The sequence below is a fragment of the Filicampus tigris genome, chromosome 7, assembly GCF_054856515.1.
Source record: "Filicampus tigris isolate MCC_2025a chromosome 7, RoL_Ftig_1.0, whole genome shotgun sequence".
Lineage (NCBI taxonomy): Eukaryota > Metazoa > Chordata > Actinopteri > Syngnathiformes > Syngnathidae > Filicampus > Filicampus tigris.
Window position 1 is genome coordinate 11,405,001 of NC_141223.1, and position 24,372 is coordinate 11,429,372.

The window sequence follows — 24,372 nt, forward strand, 5'->3', positions numbered from 1 at the left end:
CCTCCTCTTTGCAGTCCGTGTCCAACACACTTGAGAGTGTTCACCTGGGGTCCGAGTCCATGGAGCAGGACTGCTTGCTGACTGAAAAAGTGACGCTCATTCGGAGCTACCTGCGGAAAAGGTAAGTACAGGGTTTCTATATGCAGAAATGGCAAGTGAGGAATTCGATTTGATAAATTACCTTGGATGTTTCTCAGTTAAGAAGCTTCTCTCCACGCGTAGGAGCAGCTCGCTGAGGAGGTTGCTCCGGGTCCAGGCTGAGTTTGAGGCCGGTGTAAAGGAGCTGCAGGAGGGCGTGGAGGTCCGATGGGGCCGACTGGAGGAGCTCCACACTGGAGTCACGCTTACAAGAGACGGCAGTCAAGACCGGGAAGACTTGGCCTCAGCCCACCAGGACGCCGAGGTAAGCAATCGGAATGTGCCCCGTGAGCTGTGACTGACTGGCAACCAGTCCAGGATGTAGTCTGGACGGCCTAAAGTGGTTCATCTATAACCTTTGGAATTGGATAAAAATTGATACTTTGAACCAAATGTGCTTGAAACTAAAAAATTGAAGAACTTTATGCTGAGGTATGAAGAAGTGCTGCTGATGAAGTGTTGTTCTTTTGTGTTCAATTTCAACCATGGGTTCTTTGAGACTTTTTTGTGCCTCCTGTTATGATATACACGTCCAACAAATTTGATGTCTATTGATTGGTCAAACTGTTGTCAGGGGCTGTTTTTTTCCTACCCTTCTTAGAAAGTGCAAGTCCTGGAATTTGCTCAAACCGGCTGCTTCAAAGCAACATGGCCAATTTTCTGCACAATTTCGACCATGAGTCCTAGAGACTTTTTCGTGTGTCTTGTTATTACGGACATGTCCACCATATTTCATGTCTATTGGTGAAACTGTTGTTTGGGGCTGTTTTTTTCCTCCTAAATTTTATTATGAAGTACAAGCCTAGAATTTGCCCAAAAGCGGCTCCTTCAAATCCAAAAATGGCCCAAAATCATGGATGCATGAGACTTTTTCGTGTGTCCTGTTATGAGTGGAGTATCACGATGTCCCGCTGATGAAGCCTACTGCTAACATTTTATGTATCTGCAAAGACCTTATTTGCAGTCTTGAGTCACCACAGGAAGCAACTAGAAGACTGTCAAGCTCTACTGAAAGACAGCACACAGCTCCTTCAGGTAAACATCATCTCCTCAGCCCTGAGGAACTCCGTCTCTCTTGCGGTGATTTCCAGTTCAGTCCTGCCTTGTCCTCTAGGAGTTAATATGGAGTCACAGCCATGCAGGCAACACACTCAGTAGCTGCAATAGTGAGTCAGTGTGGCCGGAAATGCTACTTCAGTCCAACATGGAGCAGGTAGAAATTCTTTATAAATGTTTCTTTGGTCATCCGTCTATGCCAGCAGCTGCGCTTCATTCCTTCCTGAAAAAGGATCTCCTTGCATCAGTTTGACAAGGTGAAGGAGAGCTTTCTGTCCTTGGAACAACAGACCACCACCTTTCAGGCCCACCTGGAGGGACTAGCCACAGGTAAGGAAGGGGAGCACGCCAGCGGGGCCTCCTCGCCGGACCTCAACGGCCGACTCTCCAGCGAGGTTTCCTCGGAGCATCCCGATTCAGACGGCGAGTCGGATGTTCGCCTCTCCTTGTGTGAGAGGTCGGCGCAGCAGTTGTCGTCCACTATCGGACGCTTGCGTAGATCTGGAAGAAAGAAAACAGAAGTGATTGGACATTAGAAAGAAAGGTCACGGATATTTGAAAAACATAAAAACAAAAAACTAAAAGAAAAAACATGTTGGGCTCATTTGTTGGGCTCATTCGAGACTTGTCCAAAAGTTGTCCATATCTGTGAATGTGAATAGGAACTATCTGACACAAGGGAGCGCCCTTGCCGCCAGTTAGCAGTCATGCACCTGTGCATCACACTATTATTTGGTCATGACATATAAACTTTGATTTCCAGTCCGTTAGCTATTATACTGCATTTGTCTGTCAATCATGCTAATGGCAGCAGACGTGGGAGATACTTTAGGGCTGCAAGTAGCGATATATGTGCCTCCTTTTTCATGGTGAATTCTCAAAATTATTTTTGAACTAAACTTTTACCCCATGCCCTGCCAACATTAGATAACGTGGATAAAAAGGCTTTGTCATTTGGCTGCTTAAACCTATAAACGGCAGACATGTTGTTTAATTTTGAGCATGGATCCTGCAGACATTTTTGTGTGTCCTTTTGTAATATATATGTACACCAAATTTGGATTGGTAAAACTGTTGCCAGGGGGAAATTTTTTCTTTCTTACAAAGAATGGGGCCTGGAATTAGTCCAACGTGGCTGCTTCAAACCAAAATGGCTGACTTCCTGTTCAATTTTGACCATGGGTTCATCAGACTTTTTTTGTGCAACCTGTTATGATAGACAAGTCCACCCAAATTTCATGAAGATCATTGAAACCGGTGGCAGTGGCTGATTTTTTTTTTTTCTTCTCACTTTTAGTACGAGGCCTGGAATTGGTCCAAAAGTGTATCTTAAAACCAAAATGGCTGACTTCCTGTTTAATTTCAGGCTTGAGTCCTTGAGACTTGTTTGTGCATCCTGTTATAATAGACATGTCCACCCAATTTTGTATCAACACCGCAAGTATTTTTCGTGATTATTATAAACGACGAAGCCCTCTTGACCTGAACGTCTTTGATCCCAAATTCAATTATGTCACTGAAGGTTTGCCGGACTCCTTCTCATTAAGTTTGAAGAAAAGTTGTTTGAAAGTAAAGACAGATGCCATTCGACTGCATCTATGTTGGACTCAGGAGTTTGGAGGGCGGTGTCGGTGTCTGTGTCGTTGGGTTGTGTTTGAGCCTCGGGGGATTTGGGATTAAAGGGATGTTATAGTGCGAATGGTAAGTGTCCGAAGACAGCAGCACGTTGGACAGGATCCATGCGGAGATGCTTTTGTTGATGGCCACTGAAAAGCATGAACTGTGTCTCCACATTTTGGGAGAAAAAACAGAAAACAACTTTTATTTGGATTTTGGATTCAATTGGATTTTTGCGATTAAACCCCCCCCTTACAGACAAAGCCATGAGAAATGAAATGAAAAGCATCTCCACATAAAATAAATCCTTTGCATTTTTCCATGTTTCGATTTTAATCTCTTATACTGCTTAACCCAGACACATTTTAACCAACAACAATATACTTTAAAATGGATAGAAACGCATTTAGCCCCATTTTTTTGCGTCCCCCCCAGTCCTTTTTTTGTAAATTTACTGTGATAAAGACCTCAATTTCTTTTTGAACAAAACAAACAATAAAGACATTATATGTTTTTGTTGTTTGGTTTGAAAAAAGAATGCACCTCCATTATTTTGTTTTTATAGCAAAACATTTTTCAAATGTAACAATAAAGAATTTATCTAAAAAAATTTTGAGCCTCTCATTACAGTATAGCAGGATGGTATTTAATCATTGTTTTTTTTTGGTGTTGCTAAAAATGACAACATCTGGAGTTACAGTAGGCCTACATTGTTTTTTTCAGTCAGAAGAATACATTTGATATTGCTCCCAGCATATAATGGGCTAGGCTGCTTGATGAACCAGCATTATTTTTTTTAGATTTGACATTTTTGATTAACCTTTGGCTCTCCAAATATTGACTTCGAAACTTTTTTTTTTTTTTTTCATTTTCAATTGATAGCATTCTCATGATTGTCAAGGTTGAATAGCTTCCTTCGCCGTCGTGAAGCAGAGGATGTTTCAAAGCTTGGCAAGTGTGCTGTTGTTTGACAAAATAAGCTTGAGGGCAGAGGTCAATCCCTCGCCTTAGCCTGACTATTACTGCGCCTTCAATTTCACATGGACGTTACAGTAGCGCAAGGACAACTTTGAAGGCCTGTCGCTAGAAAAGTCTAACATGAAAGCACCTCTCTTTTCCCTCTTGTTGAAGAGGACACATGGCAATTACTGAAATGCTAAGCTAAGCTAGGCTGATTATCATATCTTGCAGTGGCCATTAATGAATGTGAATGAATTGAATGTTTAAAATATCCCTGGAGTGTTTTTTACCATTCTGGTATTTTTGTTCTGTTTTTCTTGTCAGTATATTAACAGAGTGTCTTTGAAGTATGTTTGAAGATGTCTTTAGTTAGCATTAGCAACCTCTCCCTTGACCATTTTGTGGTAGAGAGCCTTTTGAAATCCATGAAAAGTGTGTTGGAAAAAGTGAAGAGAAACTTGACATCCCGAGTTAAGTTAGGCCAGTTAAGTAAAGCTAACACTCGCTGATAGCATCATATAGTGCATAATGCATATAGTTCCTTTGTTGACTGCTGCGTTCAATGTGAAAACAGGGCTTTAGAAGTACAGTATAGAAGTACTCAAAAGGTTTGTGTTTGCGTAACAGCTTCTCAAATTGATTTTGATGTGCTAACTAATAATGTGCCTCTGATTAACAATGGCAAACTGCCAACCTATAGACCTACATAGCTTATTTTGGTTTCAAAATTAATAATGTTTTTTTTTTTTACATTCCTGGAAGATATGGAGGGTGTTTACAAGACACCGGACATCTTGAACTTGGATAATTTAGGAAAGCTAACATTCGCTAATGTGGTCAGTGGTCACTTATTTGCTTTGTAGCAATGTCAGTATTTTAAGTATTTGAAGTAAAGCGGCCATATTTTAAGAATCATGCACAACACTTGAAATAAGCACTTTGATTACCTCTAAAATGCCTCCATCGTGATTTAATAAATTGATAAAATAATAAATTCAGGAAAAAAAGAAAACAGAATTAATTATCTGAAGCATTTCTACAACCCACACTGCCAATCTATAAATGCTGATACATCAATATGCAGGGGTCTGTTGTATTAGTTTACATTGTGGTATATCTTAATATTAACTTCATTTTCAAAGTTAATGAAATGTACTAACTAGCAGTATGTCACCGATTAGCATTAGCATATCTACCTAGCTACTTCTTACCTTAGCCCTTTTGAGTTAGATAGTTTTTAAAATGAGTAACAGTTCTTGTTTTGATATCCCTGAAAGATGTATTGAAAAACAGTGACAATAAATTAGAACGAAATTAGGCTAGCTGATTGAAGCTAACCCTCACTAATGGCGTCATCCACTTGCTGCTTTGTTTGTCACAGCACCTGCGCTGCATTCAATGTGAAAACGATGTCTGGAAACATCATAAAATCACCCAAATGGCTGTATTTATATTCTGATATTGCGTGTTTGTTCATTCAAGATGTGTTTTTGCCACTTTTTTCAATGCTGCCAGCGGACACGTGCGTCACATCAAAAAGGCCACGCACAGATGTACGCAATTAGCAACATGGCAGACATTTGCGGGGAGCAAAGGTCCATAAAGTGGCAGATTATTATGCTTCATCTAACGTGACTGGAGGGGCCGCGCGACATTAATGGAAGTGTTCCTTGAAGTCCGCGCTAAATCTTTATCGCGCCTCCCTTCGGCGCTCACAAGAGACAATTAGCAGGGCAGAGAATACTGATGGTGGAGGTTTTTGAAGTTGTAATTTCACAAGAACAAACTCATGTCTTTGCCAAAATAAATAGGAAGAGATGAAGGAAATCTTTTTCAGAAAAAACAGGTCATACATTGATGAGAATAACATTTTTGGTTTATTTGCTTTTGTTTTGGTAATAATCTTATTAGAATAATGTCAAAGTTGGTCTTTTTTTTAATCAAAATTTTAAGTTGTTGTAATCTCAACTTTCGAGTTTGTGATCTCTTCAGAGTAGAAATGTGGGAAGGGAGGAACAAAATATTTTAAGAGAGAAATCTTTAGAAAAAAAGTATCAATGTTACAAGAATAAAGAAGCCATTTTTTTCTTGTAATCTTATGACAATAATGTCGGGAGTTTTTTTTTTTTAATTAATTTTCTTTTTTTTAATTGTTGTAATCTTACAAGAATAAAGTCCTATTTTGCAGGAATACATGACAGAAGTGAGGACGTTAATTATTCCTAGAAAATAGTTGTATTTTTTCCAACAAAGAAATTGTAATCTTGCAACAATACAGTTGTTATTTTCCTACGAAAAAAAATGTCGTTTTTTTAATAGTTCTATTTTTGTAATTTTACGAGTAAAGAGATGTTTTTTGCAGCAAATTTTAAATAGTTGTAATCTAATGAGAAAATTTAATTTCGCAATCTCTTAAGAGAATAAATGAGAGAAATGATAAAGAAAAGAATTATTTCAATAAAAAAGTTTTTTTAAAAACAAATTTTTAAAGGACCATCTAGTGGTCAAGTAATAGAATGCAACGATCTAAGATAGAAGCGCATGCGTTTTGAAGCACACACACTACGGTGCCTCCGAGAGACCACGTTGCAAGCCTACCAACAGTTTCTTCAGCAGAGATGCAAGAAAATTGTCATCACAAACGACTACTAGTATTCCCTCAAGTCATGAAGAAAGTGCATTGTATTTGTTACACATGCAGTATTCATGATTCTTAGGAATTACGTTTGCGAGCAATCCGAGTAGCCGTAGTACAAAAATGGCAACGAAACATGGCAGCCTCCTGTGGGAGAGGCGCACCCGCGCCCTGTGTAATGTAATTTGTGATTACTTCACCTACGATTATGTAAAAATAAATACGTTGATGTGATATTGAAAGGAAAAGTGGGTTTTTAAAATGAATGATCATTGAAAAATCAAAACATTCTACACATTGTCCCTTTAAAGAAGAAGTCAACTCTAACATTTTTTTTCAAGAATATGTTCTTTGCAAGCCTACTGTTTTCTGAGGCTAAGCCGTGATTGGTCATTACCTGAGCAGTTGTGATGTCATTTTCAATCGACAGAAGTGACAAAATGGCCGCCCCCTGAGAGGCTAAAAAGGGGTGGATTTTGCTGCTTAACTCATATTCAACAAACGCAAAATCAGAATGCCGTGTTTCAATTAGTGGGCCCGCTGGGAACATATTCTTGAAAAAAATGCGTTTGGGTTGATTTCCGCTTTAAGTACTCCTAATCTTACAAGAATAATGTCATATTTTTGTGATCTTTTTAGAGAATACAGAGAAAAAAAAAATCAACATTTTTTTTTGTCTGGTCTCAAGTCTGCTCTTTCCAAAGACACTACAACTGATGAGCCATAATTTGGACTTTTAAATGTTTTTTTTTTTTAACCACATGTTTGCAGTTGTGCAAAATATGGCATGATAAACGCTTTGGCTGAGCATGCTTCTAATCCCTTTTGGAAGCTGAATGTTTTTAAGAGCTCCTTTCATTCATGGCAGCACCTGTCTTTTATCTCTCAGTAATGCTCTTTGTGCCCTGCCAAACATATGGACCGCTTAATATCTCCAAATCCCTGTGAAGTAATCATTTTTTTCTTCTTTAAATGTGCAGATGCAGCTGCTGCAAAGATGTCGCGTTGAAAAAAAAAGCACCATGATGTGCATGTACAGTGTGTATGGAAGGTATTCGGACCCTGTTGATATTTTTCACTTTCTGTGTCATTGCAGCCATTTGCCAAACTCAAAAAAGTTCATTTTATTTCTCATTAATGTACGTACACCCGGCACCCTTTCTTGACAGAAAACAATAGAAAGGTAGACATGAAAAACTGAAATAGCATATGGTCATAAGTATTCAGACCCTTTGCAAAAAAAACCGTCATATTTAACTCACATGCTGTCCATTTATTCTGATCTTCCTTGAGATGGTTCTGTTCTTTAAATGGAGTCCAGCTGTGTTTCATTAAACTGATTGGAGTTGATTAGGAAAGGAACATACCTGTCTAAATAAGACCTTAGCTCACAGTGCATGTCAGAGCAAATGAGAATCACGAGGTCGAAATAACGGTCCAAGGTGATCAGAGACAGAATTGTGGCAAGGCACAGATCTGGCCAAGGTTACAAAAAAAAATCCTGCAGCACTCAAGGTTCCTAAGAGCACAGTGGCCTCCATCATCCGAAGTTTGGGATGACCACAACTCTTCCTAGAACTGGCCTTCCAGCCAAACTGAGCAATCGTGGGAGAAGAGCCTTGGTGAGAGAGGTAAAGAACAACTCAAAGATCACTGTGGGTGAGCTCCAGAGATACAGTAGGGAGATGGGAGAAAGTTCCACAAAGTCAACTATCACTGCAGCACTCCACCGGTCAAAGCTTTATTGGCAGAGTGGCCTGACGGAAGCCTCTCCTCAGTGCAAGACACATGAAAACCGGCATTGAGTTTGCCAAAAACCACATGAATGACTCCCATACTACGAGAAATAAGATTCTCTGGTCTGATGAGACACCAAGATTGGACTCTTTGGTGTTAATTGTAAGCGGTGTGTGTGGAGAAACCCAGGCACGGCTCATCACCTGGCCAATACAATCCCTAAGGTGAAACATGGTGGTGGGAGAATCATGTTGTGGTTGTGTTTTTCAGCTGCAGGGACAGGATGACTGGCTGCAATTGAAGGAAAGATGAACGTGGCCAAGTACAGAGATATCCTGGAGGAAAACCTCTTCCGGAGTGCTCAGGACCTCAGACTGGGCCCAAGGTTCACCTTTCAACAGGACAATGACCCGAAGCACACAGCTAAAATAACAAAAGGAGTGGCTTCAGAACAACTCTGTGACCGTTCTTGACGGGCCCAGCCAGAGCCCTGACCTAAACCCGATTGAGCATCTCTGGAGAGACCTGAAAAAGGCTGTCCACCACCGTTCAACCATCCAACCTGACAGAACTGGAGAAGCTCTGCAAGGCAGAGGATCCCCAAATCCAGGTGTGAAAAACTTGTTGCATCATTCCCAAGAAGACTCATGGCTGTACTAGCTCAAAAGGGTGCGTCTACTCAATATAATACATCAGGGTGTGAATACTTATGACTTAGGGTGTAACGGTCTGCTAAATCACATTTCGGTTTGGTTCGGTTTCTTGGAAACCTCGGTTCGGTATATTTTCGGTACAAAAATGTTTATTTTAAAAAGACGACAAGTAAATGGTACATTTTTAAAAAAAATAAATAAATAAATAAAAGCGAACCATTCGGGTGACATTCTAAGAAATTACACCAGAATAAAAAAATACACTAACAATAACGATCTCTTAATTTTGTAAATTATTAAGACACTTACATCTTTAAACACTCAGCAGCAACAGCCTATGACACATCTACCGTAAGTATTCAAGTCAAAGACAAGTTGTCATTACATTACATATACTTGTTGTGATGAAAAAAAAATACATACAATAGCAGTTACAATTATTTCTAACTATATTAAAACTCTTTTAAATACATACAATGCAATAACTTTAAAAAGTCTTGCAGAAATTGTGTACACTTTTTAGGCTTTGAAATCTTTGAATGTTCAACAGCATATTGTAATGAATTGGGTTATCTGTGTTGTGGTCGGATTTGTGTTTTGCTGAGTTGTGACGTTTCCGAGGTTCACGAATGCATCTTACGGCTAGCGAGAGAAGCCGCGGAGAACGAAGAACAGAGCTGTTGTACTTTGTTTTTGGCTAAAAAAAACTGCTTTCATTCTTGTCTAAGAAACATTCAAAGTCGGATATTCGTTATTATGTTAAAGGCCCTGATACACCATAACGACGTTCACCAACAGTGACAGACGCTTACCCCCTGTGGCGTCCGGCCGGCTGTCGGCACGTCACGCTGGCAAAACACACCGCAACGACAGACAGTGACGCTGACCATTAAAGTACCTTCTGCGCATGCATAAGATGTAATACCCTTCCATACCATCGGTGGCGGTAGTCACTATTTCTCATTGTTAGAAAAATCCAACCGGAAAGCTGTTGGCCGGGGGCAATGCATTCAGCTATATTCTTCGCTCACGAGGAACTCCCACGCGCAAGTAAACCATCACGTTCTTGACACGGTGTTGTAAAAATACTTACATTGTCAACCCTCGCTCTTGTACTTGTAAGAAGATTAAGGCAGCGAAGGCGTGCTCACTGTTTATCCGCGTGTGTCACATCCCATTGGTGCTCCAAATCACTTTCTATAATATAAAGAAAGAAATATTTCTTTCATTCTTCTTTCAGATTTACATTGTCAAACAAAATAGTGTGTCACCATGTTGTGGTCAACAGTGTAATTGCACCCAATTTAAATGGGAGGCAGAACAAAATTGTGAGAAATTGTACAAACAAAATCTCTATATATCATTGCAAGTTTTTTTTCTCCCTACAAATGAAAGAAATCTAAAAGTCGCTATTCTCACAAAAGGATGTCTTGAAAAAAAATACGTATTTATTCTCGTACATCTCGTACATTATGACCCCAGTGGTTGCCATGGAGAATATTAATTGAACCTCAGACACCATCTCGAAATAGCAAGCCTCCTGGTCTGCTCGACAAAACTCTGACAAGTTGGAGCAACATTTGTGTAGCATCCTGTCAAAAGTCAGGCCTTCAAATTAAAAGCCTCCATAATAACAGTTTCACCACACTTTTTGTTTTATTTAGCAATCACGCTCAAAGTATTTTGAGTTTGTTAATTGAGTGTGACTTAAAAAAGCCACAATGTGGCCCGAGAAACTGTGGCGGGACTGAATGGCTGAGTCTCGTTTCTAATAAAAAAAAATGCCTTTGTGTGTATGAAGGCAAAATTTAGACCCAAAACATTTGTCAAAAAACGAATCAAACTAAAACCAGGGCATACATAAGCCAATGTTCCACTGAGGCATTAGGGTCCATTTTGTGAAGGTAGGCCTCCTTTGGTTGTGCCCAACACTTGACAACATGAAGCAAATATAAGTGACGCACCAAAATTGCGTCACGCTACTTCCTTTTTGGCAATCATATGTTGCTCTGCATGTGCGTGAACGTGTGTGTTTGTGTGCAACTATGTGTCCATTCATGTGGCGACATGTTGGTCATGCGCAGTGACTTGTCTAAGTTGTGGCTAACCCCGCTGACTCAATATTAAACAAACACAGTCAAGAACTGAGCCTCCCCTCCGACCCCCCACCGCCCCATCAGTCTTATTCTTGGCACGGGTCAGCCTTCCATTACAGTTGACTGCTGCTGGGTGGAGTGTTTATGTACAGCGTCAGCGTGGAAGGTGGAGGCGAGGCGGGCAGGAGGCCGATGTTTAATGCAGTTGAGTTCCCTCGTGTGGTTTGTGCATCATATATATGTAAAAGAGTGTTTATTTTCTGGGAGAGGGCGGTCTTCTGTTTGAGGGGAGGTCTATATTTTTTCTTTCAATGTTTTCATGTCAATTCGATAATTATATTGTTGATTATTATTGAGTTGTCTATTCAAGTGAAGAATTGATTTGTTTGTTAGAGGGGAGGCCTTTATTTTCCTGCGCTATTAGAGGGGGACCTTTGGTTTTCCTAAGCATCCAAAATACTTATACTTACTGTCTGATTTTTTTTTTTTTCCAGTGGGAAAAAGAAGATGTTTATTTTTTCCTTTTGTCTAATTGAGGGGAGGTGCTAATTTATGTTTGGATATTTTGTTAATGGTCTTCATTTGGATTTAAGAGAGAGAGACGATTACATTCACTGATAATTTTTGATTTTTTGATGGGAGATAGGAAATCATCCTGGTTTATTTAGAGATTAGACATGTTTTCTTTAGAATGTTTAAACAAGATAAAATACACATTTAATACAATACTTACTGCACCTATTTCTTACCCTAGTCTATTAGAAGCGAGGCCTTTCTTTCTGTTTTGAGTTTTTTAAATGATACACTTGCTGCCTGTTTTATTTCTAGATGAGGAAAATAGGCATTTATTCCAGGGAGGCATTTGTCACCCTGATTTATTAGAGGGGAGACCTTAATAGTTTTTGATTTTTAACTAAAATATTAGAAACAACTGCGAGTGAGGTATAGCGAGCAGCTGACTGCGCAGAGGCGTGCACTCGACTCATGCACACAGTTAATTGAAGCCAGCGATGCGTGTTGGATGGATTCTTGTCCTCATGGTGTCCCTCCCTGAGCGCCCGTGTTGTTTTTGAAACCTCCCACGCAACCCAGAAGAAAAGAAAAAAACACATGCACAATAATCCAAGTAGACCCTTGTCTCTGATATTGAATAAGAAGAAAAATAGTGCAAAATCACACTTGAACCCCTCATTGTGGTAGTCTGAAATTTCCCACTTCAACCTTGGATATTTATTGGAATTTACATAAAATAGACTCTTGGTTTGTTTTATGGACACAGTCCCATGTCCATAAAAATGTTTCCATCATCATTTATTGAAATAATAATGGCATACTGTATTGTTATAATAAATAATTTTGGGGGAACATATATAAAAATGTTAAGAAATGTAATATTAAAATAACAAATTCATACATTTAAATACAAATAAAATCATGAAATCTAAATACAAATATGTAAAAATAAAAAAATGCAAATGAAATATGAAATCATTAATAAAAAGACAACTTATATACATATAGGGGCGGCACGATGGGCGACTGGTTAGCACGTCCGCCTCACAGTTCAGAGGTCGTAGGTTCGATCCCAGCTCCGGCCTCCCTGTGTGGAGCTTGCATGTTCTCCCCGTGCCTGCGTGGCTTTTCTCCGGGTACTCCGGTTTCCTCCCACATTCCCAAAACATGCATGGCAGGTTAATTGAAAACTCTAAATTACCCCTAGGTGTGAGTGTGGTTGTTTGTTTGTCTCTGTGCGCCCTGCGATTGGCTGGCAACCAATTCGGGGTGTCCCCCGCCTACTGCCGGAAGACAGCTGGGACGGGCTCCAGCAGGATAAAAATGAAAACTTTAACGTAGTTTTTAGCCAATGTTCCGTCGTAATCGCCGACTGGCGGACTTGTAGCTCACGTTCCTCTCACAGCCTGCAGCTTTGTATTTATTCTTCATTTTGGACTTTTAAAGTTTAATTTGTTGTGTAACAAATATTTAAAAGCGTGGGAAACATGTCGGTGGGTTCGCAATGGCATAAAAGAGGCGTAAATCCCCCCCGAATATATGATGTATAATATATAATATACGATAAACGAGGGATTGCTGTAGAAAGTGCTGTACATGGAGCAAAAGTAAGTCATACCAAACCCAAAACCGTTCCTCTCATGCTGACTCAAAAGCCAAAGAATAAGAATGTGCTTTAAGACGAGTTTTGAAGATGGGAAGTGTGGGGCGTGCCTCACATTTGTCGGCAGGTCATTCCAAAGAGAGGGACCGGCAACGGAAAAGGCTTGATCCCCTCTCAGCCTTCGCTTAGTCCTCGGCACCTCCTGTAGCGTCTGGTCTGCAGACCTGAGGCACCAAGTAGGTGCGTAGGGGTGGAGGAGCTCAGAGAGGTAAGATGGGGCAATTCAAGAGTTGGAAAGAAATAATAGAATCTTAAAATAAACTCTAACATGTACAGAGAGCCAGTGAAGGATGCCAGAGTAGGATTTATGTGCTCCCTCTTACGAGTACCAGTCAAGAGGCGAGCAGCAGCATTTTGGACCAACTGGAAATGCTTGATGGAGGATTGGCTGATTCCAAAATAAAGTGCACCATGACTTTGACCTTTGTCCCTAAAATTTGAGACAATCCAAGTCCATTTTTCATCTACTCGCACATGTGCGACCAATCCATTTGCTATTTACTAAAAATATATTGTTGCTGAATATTTCTTGTTGCTGACAAACATCTGCTGCACACAGCATTTATAAGTAATATCATGAAAATGAGTGGAAATGTAAACACTTACTTAATTTACTTACTCTAAATTTTCGACTTGCACCCCTAAAATTTCAGGTTCGGGTCACTCTGCTCCTCGTTAAAAAAAAAAAAGTTATCTGGAGCCCTGCAACAGCAAAACTTTATGAGGTAAAGAGCAGCAGTAGCCACCATCATCTCTCCCTTCTGCTTCCCTTCTTTTCTTCTTCTTCCTCTTGCTCATCTTTCTCCACTCGCCACTCTCCTTGTGTGGTCCACCGCTCAGAGTCATTCCCAAACAATCGGCATTAATCCAGGGAGGGAGTGAAGGGGGCCTGGCTGGAGTGTACAGTACACACGCACACATAGACGCACGCATGCATGAACACACACAAACACACAGACAGAGCGAGGCCTTTAATGGTGCTTTATGCTTACGCATGGGGGGGAATCATCATCAAAGACAGCCAGACATGTGTCGTGGTCTAATCAAAGAAGCCTTGAAAAAAAACCCAAAAATATTGAAGTAATCTTTCATTTGAGTTATTAAAGCATACCAAACATGATGATTGTGCACTATTAATGAAGGCTAGTTGTCTTTTTCACTAATTTCAGATCTGGTATGTGCTTGCGGGCGAGGGGCGTGCGCCAGGTTTTTCGGGATGTTGAAGGGCTCAAGAAGAGAAGTTCACCAATTCTTAAAGGTTTGACACTCGTGTTTCTCTCAAGCCTTTCTCTCCCGCAGGTACTCAGGAAACTGTTCTTCCTCTTTCCACATTCAAGTGCATTTCAGTCTGTACTTTATTTTATTTTTTTTAATTTTTTATTTTTACTTAAATGTCCTCTCTAATGTTCCAAACGTTGGCATTTATTTTGTAGTCCTGAACTTAATTAAAATGATGTCCACAGAAATATTCTGTAGTCCTCAACTAAAATTTTGCTCAGGGCTCATTGAGGCATGAGCTCACTGCCCGCCTCAGTTTCATAAAGGCTAATCAACAGGCCTGAGCAGCCATTAGGGAGTCACTTCATACACTTTTTTTGACACCACATCCGTTAACACAAGCAACAACCCCCACCTGCAACCCCCCTTCCGTCCGCCCGGGTGGAGGAAGAAGCGGGTCAGTTGCTGCGTTATGGCCATTACCGTAATGAACGCTGGCATTGTTAATTGTTTTCCATTGGGCCTAATGAGGTGAGGAGAGGTACGATGCAATTAAGGGAAGGTCGGATGAGGAAAAGAAGGTGGAGGAGAAAGAAGGCCAGGAAAAAAAATGCAGCAAGGCGCTGGAGTGGAGAGATTGAATTGTCAGTGCAGGTTATGATTAGGGGGCGCAGAAGCAGCCATGTGAAGAAATGAATTTCATGCTTGTTGATTCCTTAAATTCTCCTGGAATGTCGGGATTCCTTTGGCAGACACACGGATATCAGAGGACATCTGAACGGGAGAAGATAAACATCATCTCCTGACACAAATGATTACGTTTTTTCTTTAAGGTCAAATGATTTAGTTTTGCTTTCAACTTAGTACAGTAATTATCTTGTCATTCTTTTACCTCCATAAAATAGATAGATAGATAGATAGATAGATAGATAGACAGACAGACAAATAGATAGATAGATACTGATCATTTTGTCATTCATTTACCTCCATAAAATAGCTAGCTGGCTAGCTAGCTAGATATACAAATGCCCCACAAGTTCTCAACGTCGAGTAAGGAGAATTAAGCGATCAAGTATCACTTCAGTTGTCCCGTCACAGTTTAATTTTACAACTTGTGGTATTCACAAGTCTTGCATTTCTTTTTATTCACTTTGTAGTTAGTACACAGAGGTAAGATGGCATTATGTGTGGAAATGGACTAGGCTCTACATTTTTTTGTCTCTTATTTCGTTTCTGTCTCTTATCTATTTATGTACTCTTTTTAAATTATAAAGAGTTTGAAATAGCAGTCTTATCTTGACCATAAAGTCTTTGGCCTTCCCCTAGAAAGCCAAAAAATATCAGGAAAGAATTGCTAGAACAGATTAACTTTATTTGGGGTTTAAAAAGCAACAGGTCAGTGCTGAACTCCATTTAACACGTGTTTGACAAGTAACGAGTTAAAGCTGAGCACAGCCTCATCATAGTTATAACAAGGTGTGCACACATGTGCAGACACCTCTCTGTTGTTTTATTGTTAGATCTCCTCTTGAAATATTTCAAAAAATAAGTCTCAATTGAGCTCTGCGAGTTTAAAAAGTTTTGAAATGATTTACTTTGGTTCCATTTTTCAGCAAAAACGTAGCATTTGAGCAGGGGTGTGTAGATTTTTTTCAGTTGACGCTGCCTGAACTACACTCCATAATATTCAACGCCAGCAACCGCGACGTGCTGTGACACTATTCAACTCTTTTTTTTAACTGCTATTGATTGCTAAAAGGGACTCTTGTGACTGTTTACCTGCTGAAGTTAAAATGGTAGACACGGTAGATTTCGAGGGCTGAAAGCAAAAGCGTTCAAATGCACAACAGAGTTTTACAACATGGATAGATCGTCTTAATGTTAGTGCTGGCCGATTACGGGAAGTTGATTTGTCAGAAGAGTGAAGGATGATTATTATAAACTCCTGGATGCCAGTAATGATTATATTGATGCACTGGGACAGTTGGACCAATCGAATGACAATAGTGAGTCCCTGGATGCACTGGCAAGGAGAGAAGCCAGTGTACAAAAATTCCTTGAAGCTGAGAACATGATCCTGGAGATGCTGTGGTTTAATTATGTTGAGCCTGACGTGGATTCTGTTGTGATACAATTCAGGTCAACTTTTGATCAGGTTAAGGCATGTGTGCAAGACACAGTTGCATCATCATTGCAGCAAGTTGTAGAAAACAGTAAATTAGAAAGAAAACTGCAAGAATTTAGAGTATAGTTCGGTGTATAGTTGGAGAGACTATCGGCCATATTGAAAAGAGAAATGGTTGCTTTTTCTGTCTGTAAAAGAAGATAAAGAGCAATTAATGGATGAGTGGACATGCCGACAGAAGGATGAGAACATGAAAAGGCCCAAAACAGGATACAGTTACAATGGTGATGGTGGCAAAGCAACATTTGCTGTGGCTACACAACCTGAGTCCACTGTTAACACCCCACCTGTTGACGGGCGAGGGTCTAAGCATGTTAAGTTTTCTCCACCATTCATTTCTGCTAACGGAGCGGGCATCGTCACCGACTTTGCTCAGGCTATCACTGTGAGCAGTCCACCCATGAGTAGGGGTGGGACCGATACTGTACAGCCACCCTTACAGTCACAATGGGTTAACCGTGAACCTAATACTGGTCCCAATCCACCTTTAACCTTTGCCAACGTGCCACACCATTCAAGTATTCCTTCAGCACGTGCCAGTCTCAGCATGGGACATGGTAATCGCTTGCAGCATAATAGTCCTGATGCGACTGCCAGGGGCGTTAACAACACACAATGGGCTCAACCTAAAATAAGGCTTATGCCCATAAGTTTGCCTAAGTTCTCCGCGTGCAGGACAGACTACTGGCACTGGAAAGCTGAATGGGAGAGTATTCAATCACAAGCGGAACCTACGGATTCACCAGAGTGCAAAAAACATCATTTATTGGACAGCATAGATGAGACTGTGAAAAATGAACTGAGACTTTTGTGTTGCTGTGAGGCAAATGATATATTCAGGGAACTTGAAAATTGTTATGGTGACAAAGTGCAAACAGCAGAGGAAATCGTACTCGAGTTACAGTCCCGACCTGCCATAAAAAGTTATCAGCCACGAGAGGCCTCAGAGTTGATCCTAGCAGTTGAAAGGGCAACTTTGGACCTAACGGATCTAGGGTGTGTGGATGCTATACAGAATCAATTTGTGATTCGGTCTTTAGAGAGCAAACTCCCTGATGTCATGAAACGAGAGTGGCTGATGTATGTGAATAATCCTGGTAACAATGTCCAACTAGGAAACCGGTTCAGTAGACTTTTACTGTTCCTGAAAGACCAAAAGTCATTGCTCGTGAGGATGGAACAGTTACTTCCTAGCTAGCCATAACCCTTGTACTCCTGGAATGCCAAACCATCAGAAGCTTGGCAACTGAAGGAAGTCATTTACTAAGACCACAGTAAGTGAAAGTCTCAAAAGTGACTCCCAAGGGGCACAGTGTGTTGTGTGTGGTGATGAAAGCCATGGAGGAAAGCTTTATCGGTGCAAAACGTTAAAGAAGGCCCATCTGTCTGAGAAGAAGGCTCAGATACAAAGAGCAAAAGCCTGTATGAAGTGCATTGACATTCACGGGAAGAATGGCGTTTGCACTTAAATTCCTCTGCCGTAAGGAAGAATGTAAGAAAGGTGACATTTCAGACTACCACTATTTCCTTTGCCCAAAGGCTCCAATGAAAAGGGATGCTATCAAGAGGGAGGACAAAATGGAGGGGAAGAAAGGGATGCATGGTCCAACAGAGGAGCAAGAGGCAGTGTTTGCCAAGTTAGGACTAACTCCCCATCAACTCGAAGCTGTCCACAAAGCCTGTACAAACAAAGCATTGTCACAAATATGTTCCACCAAAGGTCTGTTAGAACAGAGTGGCTTAAGAGAGTATCCAGTCCTCATGATGCTTATACCAGTCACGGCGAAGAGAGGAGACAGCCTTGGAGCTTTAGTAGATCTAGCCTCTGATACTAATTATATCACACCCCAAACTGCAGAAAGACTTGGATTAGCTGGCAAACCAGTCTCACTTGTTGTGTATGGTGTTGGCACGATGAAGGTGAACGTTTATACAAGAAGGTATCTTGTGACAATTAAGGTGTTGACCTCACGAGGGACTCTGAAACTCCACGAGATGATCTGCTATGAGATGGAGGACACCGCCAAAGTGGAGCGAGTGATTACATCAAAAGATTGGAGCGTTTCTTCCCAGGAGTTCAACCAGGAGAATTAGCCCGCCCTACAACCATCGACTTACTGATTAGTACACGAGAAGGTCGAGAGGGACGTCCACAGTAACCAACCACATTGGGACGCAAAGTACCCTTGGAAGGAAGATCCAGCTTCCCTTCCCAACAACCGGAAGACTGTAGAAGCAACGTTCCTGAGGCTGTAACGCGGCTCATGAAGGACCCCATATGGAAGGAGGCTTACTCCAAGCAAGCCCACGACATGGTGGAGAGAGGAGCTGCTTAGAACGGTGCTCCTCAGGTTCCGAGAAGGGGAACATGCAGCCATCAGGGACATTATTAATATGTATGATTCCGTATGGTTGGAGGAGCAAGAGGTCCATGTCCATAGATTCCTGTGGAGAGACTCGCCAAAGGATAAGATTGAGGACTACGCTGTTGTAAGGGTGAACATGAGAGACAAGCTGGCAGGATGCATCGCGCAGATAGCCATGCGAGAGACTGCAAAGTTACCCCAGTTCACAGATATGGTGGAAGAGAGACGTGTCATCGACGAGGATTCCTAAGTAGATGACCTCCTCACGTCCTATAATGACCTACAATGCCTGGACAGGGTACTGCAGGGGGTGGAGAAGTTACTCAAGGCAGGAGGCTTCCATCTCAAGCCCTGGGTCCGGCCCGGTAGAAGTGGGAGGCACAATGGACGGAAACTAAGCCAATGACTCTGTTGTTGCCCAATCAGCTAGGGGTTGAGGACAATAAAGCCTTGGGGGTTGGCTATCTTGCACAAAGATAAACTCTTTGTGATGGTCTCCATCAACTTCTCTGGAAGAAAGAAAAGGGTAAGGACAGAAATTGACCTTACAGAAGACTAAGTAGGAGGAAAAACACAAAATCCTTTGACCCGTTGTCGCCTACTGAGCCAAATCGCTGGGCTGTATGACCCATTACGTCTTGCGATGCCTGTGAAACAAAAGGAGACATCCTTGTGAGAAGAGCCTACCAGGAAGCTGGCAAGCTCACTAAAGACACCTGGGATGAGCCTCTTTCTGATGAGCTCCAGCTGAAAGCAGTCTAACTATTCAATGGGCCCCAGTTTCTGTCCAGTCCTGTTGAACTTTGGCCTATGAAATCTGCCTCCAAAGTGGTAGCTAGTGCCAGAGATGCAGTGAGCAAACTCCAGAAGAAGTCCTTTACAGTAGTTCTCACCAGGGCACGAACAAAAAAAATACTAAAGATTCTTCAGCTGCTGGAAGTGTTGCTGTGTCCCCAGAATCGCCAGGAGACTGGAAGTTTACCGAGACATTGTAAGGAGCCATGCTTGTTGACCAAGTGGGCTCAACTAGGTATAGTTGTTTTGCTTAACTCTGTGGGGTGATCAGTTATGTCCGTAGAGCTGTGAAGAAGTGTTTAACTTGCATTAGAAGGACCTCTATGCCACTAAAGTGGGAGGCGGTACCAACAGTGCAAGAACTTGAAACTGCATTTCAAGACCTGTGTCTAGCTGCCCAGAAAGGAGTTACATTTCCAGTAACAACACTAAATAGACTTGTTGTCAGCAAGGATGATGCTTCGGGTCTCTTGGTGTTCTATGGCAGATTTCAAACCTTTTTACAGGGAAGAATTGAAGTGCCCCTGATTCCCTATAAAGCATGGATCAGCACCCTTCTCACACAGGAGGCTCATGGAGCTAATCACGAAGGCATCGCAGGCACAATCCTCCGGGTGAGGTCTAAGGCATGGGTGGTGCAGGGATCAAGGATGGCCATAAAGGTCATAGACTCCTGCATACACTGTCGAAAGAACAAAGCAAAAATGTGCAAACAGATAATGAGCGAACTTCCCATCGAACGAACTGAGCCAGCTGCACCATTCGAATTTACAGCTCTGGATCTCTTTGGACCCTATGTTGTTTAGGATGCTGTCAAACGTAGAGTAAGATTGAAAGTTTGGAGTGTGGTGTTTAGCTGCATGGCTTCAAGAGCAGTGGGAATAAAATAAGGATATAATAACAGTAATACAATAAGAAAACAATAAGGATGAAAGGGCCGCATGCGGTTGCCGACCCCTTGCCCATAGGCTGGTCCGCCTCTGATTAATGGGCTTTTTGTTAGCGTTTCCGACTACCGACTTCAACAAACTACCACTTGCTTGAAATTTGGTAGACTCGACTTGACTTGCTTGAGACTTGAAGGTTACGACTCGAGACATGGCATGTCCCACCGGCAGCACGCCCCGGGGACGACCTAGGACATGTTGGAGAGACTATGCCTCTCCCGGCTGGCCTGGGAACGCCTTGGGATCCCGCCGGAAGAGCTGGAAGACTTGGCTGGGGAGAGGGGAGTCTGGGTTTTCCTGCTGAAGCTACTGCCTCTGCGACCTGACCCAGGATAAGCGGTAGATGATGGATGGATGGATGTTGTAATGTGTTATGTGGTTCTAGTAAAAAAAAAAAAAGGTCAGTCTTTAGGACAGTGATGAGCTGACAAAATCTTGAAAAATTAGATAGTTGGCAGAACTCATGTTAGACAAATTTATGTGAAGACCAAAAAGTTCTCCATTTTAACAGTGCTTACCACTCAATTATTATCATAATGAACTTTGTCTGACATGCAGTGGGTCGAGCACTGCCAACCCAAGCTGCTTGTTGTGGCATTAACCGCCACCATGTTCTTTTTCCTGTTCAATGAACCAACTCAATGCAAGTGCTGCCTGAGCCTCACACATCACCACAATGGTGATGAGAACAAGACGAGGCCTCTCAATCTTTTCTTGGTCCTGATGACAAAAGCGCTGACACAGAAGGGAGATGTGGAGCGGGATTGAATGCGGGACAGCCACGCCTTCGCCCAGGCTCCCGCCCTCCCCTTCGCTCCCGGTACCTCCGCTGGGCTATTGTGGGAACCGGCTGCGACCTCCCCGCCTCTCCGGCTGAGGCCGTAGTACTCCCTGATGGCCCCAATCAGGATTAGTCCCCGCTCATTCTTTGTGGATTTGCTGGTGTTACCGCTGCCCGGCTGGACCATGATGCTTTAATTACCTCGCCGCCAGGGGGCCTGGCAACGGCCCTGTGGGTAACAAGCTCAGAGTGGGGAAAAACTTCTTTCTCTGCATGAGAATAATCCTGAAATATACTATACTAAACAGTGACAAACATTTTGACCCCGATGCTGTTTTAGTAGCCTGCTAACATTGAGACCAATCCTTTTCTGTTTTACATGAACTGCGCTAGGAAAAAAATTTGAGTCGAGTTAAGATTTGATCATATTGTTTTATATCATACAGTATGGAATAGTCTCCTGTCGCATAGAATTGTATCACATCTTTTGGTTTCATATTGCATTATATTGTGATGTATTGCACCAAACACTACGGTACCGTACTGTACAATGTCAAATTGTACCATTTCGTACCGTATTGAATCGTCTCATAACGTTACACATCGTACCATTTTGCATCATTTCATATGGCATCATGTCATATCATGTCGCATCTTAATAGATCTGTAATAGAGCATACCCAGAGATGGGCACTTTACCCTTTTTTGCCGGTCCGTCCTCCATCCGTGACCTGGGTACCCTTGTGCACTCATACACCGGAGCCCCTGGAGAATATTTAAGTTTGCTTTATATATTTCTTTATATATTTTGTGTTTTATTGCCAAACATTTGCATTATATCTCAATAAGTTGTCCGTTTTTATTGCTTTATTTCACAGTAAAATAATAATTGCAAAATAATGCGAGGTGATTTTAGGAGGAAACGAAAGACTTCCACTCCCGGGTCGTTTAAGTGTATGTCAGAGCTGGCAGAGATTTTTAGTGGTCTAAAGATGTCCCACACAACGACATACTTTGCATGCAAAGGGATAAGGTTAGTTAAGAAAACAAAATTGCTATCCACCCTTTTTCTACACCCAATACGTACATTATCTCAAATTACACACACAAGACGGGCGGGTGTGTTTCTGCCAGTCAGTGAAACGGTATCTTGACTCCTGTGGCATAATCGATGTTATTACATGTGTTGAACCACTAGAAGGCAGACTATGCATGTGCAATGTTACTGCAGGAAAGACACATGAAGGTGGCTCCGTTGTATTACAGAAGAGAACAGTGGTCTTGCTTTTTAAAAGAACCCAACACAACACGGAAGTCAGTAATTGAACTACTTAGGGACAAAAAGATGGACGGACAAAAACCCACTTACGTCCTATTGTCCTCCGTCTGTCTGTCCACAAAATGGGCATCTGTTTTGGACGGACGGATGGACCATTCCATCCTTGGGCCGGAATGCCCATTTCTGATCATACCATATGGAATTGGATCAGACATGTGGTATTGTACCATATCAAACTGCCTAGAATCTCATCACACCGTAGCGAGTAATCTCGTTTTGTATTGCAACACATTGCATTGTACTGTGAAAATAGACACATTGTACCGTATGACATTGTACGGTATCATATCACACTGTATTGCTCAATGTAGACAAGCATTGTACTGTATGGAATTGTATCCTAATTTCTAGTGTCATACCCCATCGTATCAAATCGTATCATACCTTATACAAATACATTGTACCATATAGAATCGCATTGTACTGCATGGGATTGTATTATTTTGAATTGTATCATATCGTTTAGCATCATATTACGTCGTATCACTTCATCATATGCAACAATAACATCCACAAGCAAAACAATGACGGAAACAGTAATTGAAATTGTTTAAAAAATGTTGGTGAGTACAGTCGCTTTTGTGTGATATTGCTTGAATTTTATTTAGTGTTTTTTTTAATCACTTAACACCAAATAAACTGCCAACAACCCCAGAGTATATTTATATTGTCCTTCCACATGTGTTGCTCCACTGTTTGTTTTCAGTTAGCTGTTGGTTAAAGGGGAACAACATCACCACATCGATGCTAATTGTTAGCCTGGTGCCTATGGCGTTTTCCACTGTATGTTAGCGGGTGCCAAACTGTAGGTATGCTGTCCACTATATGTACTTTTTGTGATATTTTTGTTTCATTCTGTGCCATTTGTTGTAATGCAAAATATGTGCCTTGGCTCTATAAATGTTGGGAAACACCTATTTAGTACTTTCACATTCTGAACAACAGCAAGCACATTTGTGTTCGTCTTTTAGTGCTGCACCTGCCCAATGTTTGATAATGAACAAGGCAAATAGTCCCATTCCAACAGCAAGCAATGACGTCAGCGACACCGGAGCCCAGCTGGACGCGTCCACTCCCATTTATGCAGCACCTTGTGCCACAATAGCTCACTAAGTGCTTCCCGCTTACGATTCACATGCAGAGCTGCAATATTAAATGCCGCCCGAGGCCAACGAGACAGCGCGGGCCAGTTTTCAACATCTGGACTTGGCTTCATGACGCTGTGAGTCAGTATATGTTGGCACATTGTGCGTGTGTGTGAGTTGGGTCCAGAGAGAGCACGGGTACACACAAAGGTAGGCCTGTGAATCTGACGACCTGTGGAAAATTCCCGGTCGGTGCCGTGCCAAGACATGCTGTACTAGCAATGTGAGATGATACAATGCAGTGCTAACGCAAAAGTGAGAAATGTGTATAAAAACATGACGTTTTGTCTTCACGAGATCATGTCTATTTTGTCGATTTGTGCAGAAATGACTTAATCAGAAAGGAGAGTGTCTCGTAGCGGTGGGAAATATTGCAGTACAAATACTTTGTTACAGTACTGTAGTTTTGAAGTATCTGTAATTTACTTGAGTATTTATTCTCCTCTAATGAACAGTGGTGCCTTGATAGATGAGTGACCTGATTTACGAGTCTTTGAGATTGACTTGCAATCCCAGACTTGAGTGCTT

General features: G+C 41.6%; 1 protein-coding gene and 2 long non-coding RNA genes across 4 annotated transcripts in view; 2 read left to right on the forward strand and 1 right to left on the reverse strand.

Annotated features, from left to right (window-relative positions):
* The window catches only part of LOC147144785 (uncharacterized), a 5,254-nt gene extending 1,839 nt beyond the window's left edge, over positions 1 to 3,415 (forward strand). The window contains exons 4-8 of one of the 2 annotated variants that reach the window (XM_086034883.1): positions 15 to 121; positions 223 to 403; positions 1,090 to 1,173; positions 1,253 to 1,351; positions 1,427 to 1,594. In XM_086034883.1, the coding sequence (XP_085891009.1) occupies positions 15 to 121; positions 223 to 403; positions 1,090 to 1,173; positions 1,253 to 1,351; positions 1,427 to 1,447 (492 nt within the window). In that variant the 3' untranslated portion in view covers positions 1,448 to 1,594. Of the gene's footprint in view, positions 1 to 14; positions 122 to 222; positions 404 to 1,089; positions 1,174 to 1,252; positions 1,352 to 1,426 lie in introns of both variants that reach the window. The other variant, XM_086034882.1, reaches the window with a different exon arrangement.
* LOC147144784 (uncharacterized) overlaps positions 1 to 9,775 on the reverse strand; it is an 11,902-nt gene extending 2,127 nt beyond the window's left edge. The window contains exons 1-3 of the long non-coding RNA XR_015087349.1: positions 9,609 to 9,775; positions 182 to 1,695; positions 1 to 110 (exon numbers count right to left, since the gene is read on the reverse strand). The exon at positions 1 to 110 is cut by the window's left edge and continues 2,127 nt beyond it. This is a non-coding gene — a long non-coding RNA (uncharacterized LOC147144784). The remainder of the gene's footprint in view (positions 111 to 181; positions 1,696 to 9,608) is intronic.
* LOC147144786 (uncharacterized) overlaps positions 9,643 to 24,372 on the forward strand; it is a 52,389-nt gene continuing 37,659 nt past the window's right edge. Inside the window, exons 1-2 of the long non-coding RNA XR_015087348.1 lie at positions 9,643 to 9,846; positions 14,238 to 14,326. This is a non-coding gene — a long non-coding RNA (uncharacterized LOC147144786). The remainder of the gene's footprint in view (positions 9,847 to 14,237; positions 14,327 to 24,372) is intronic.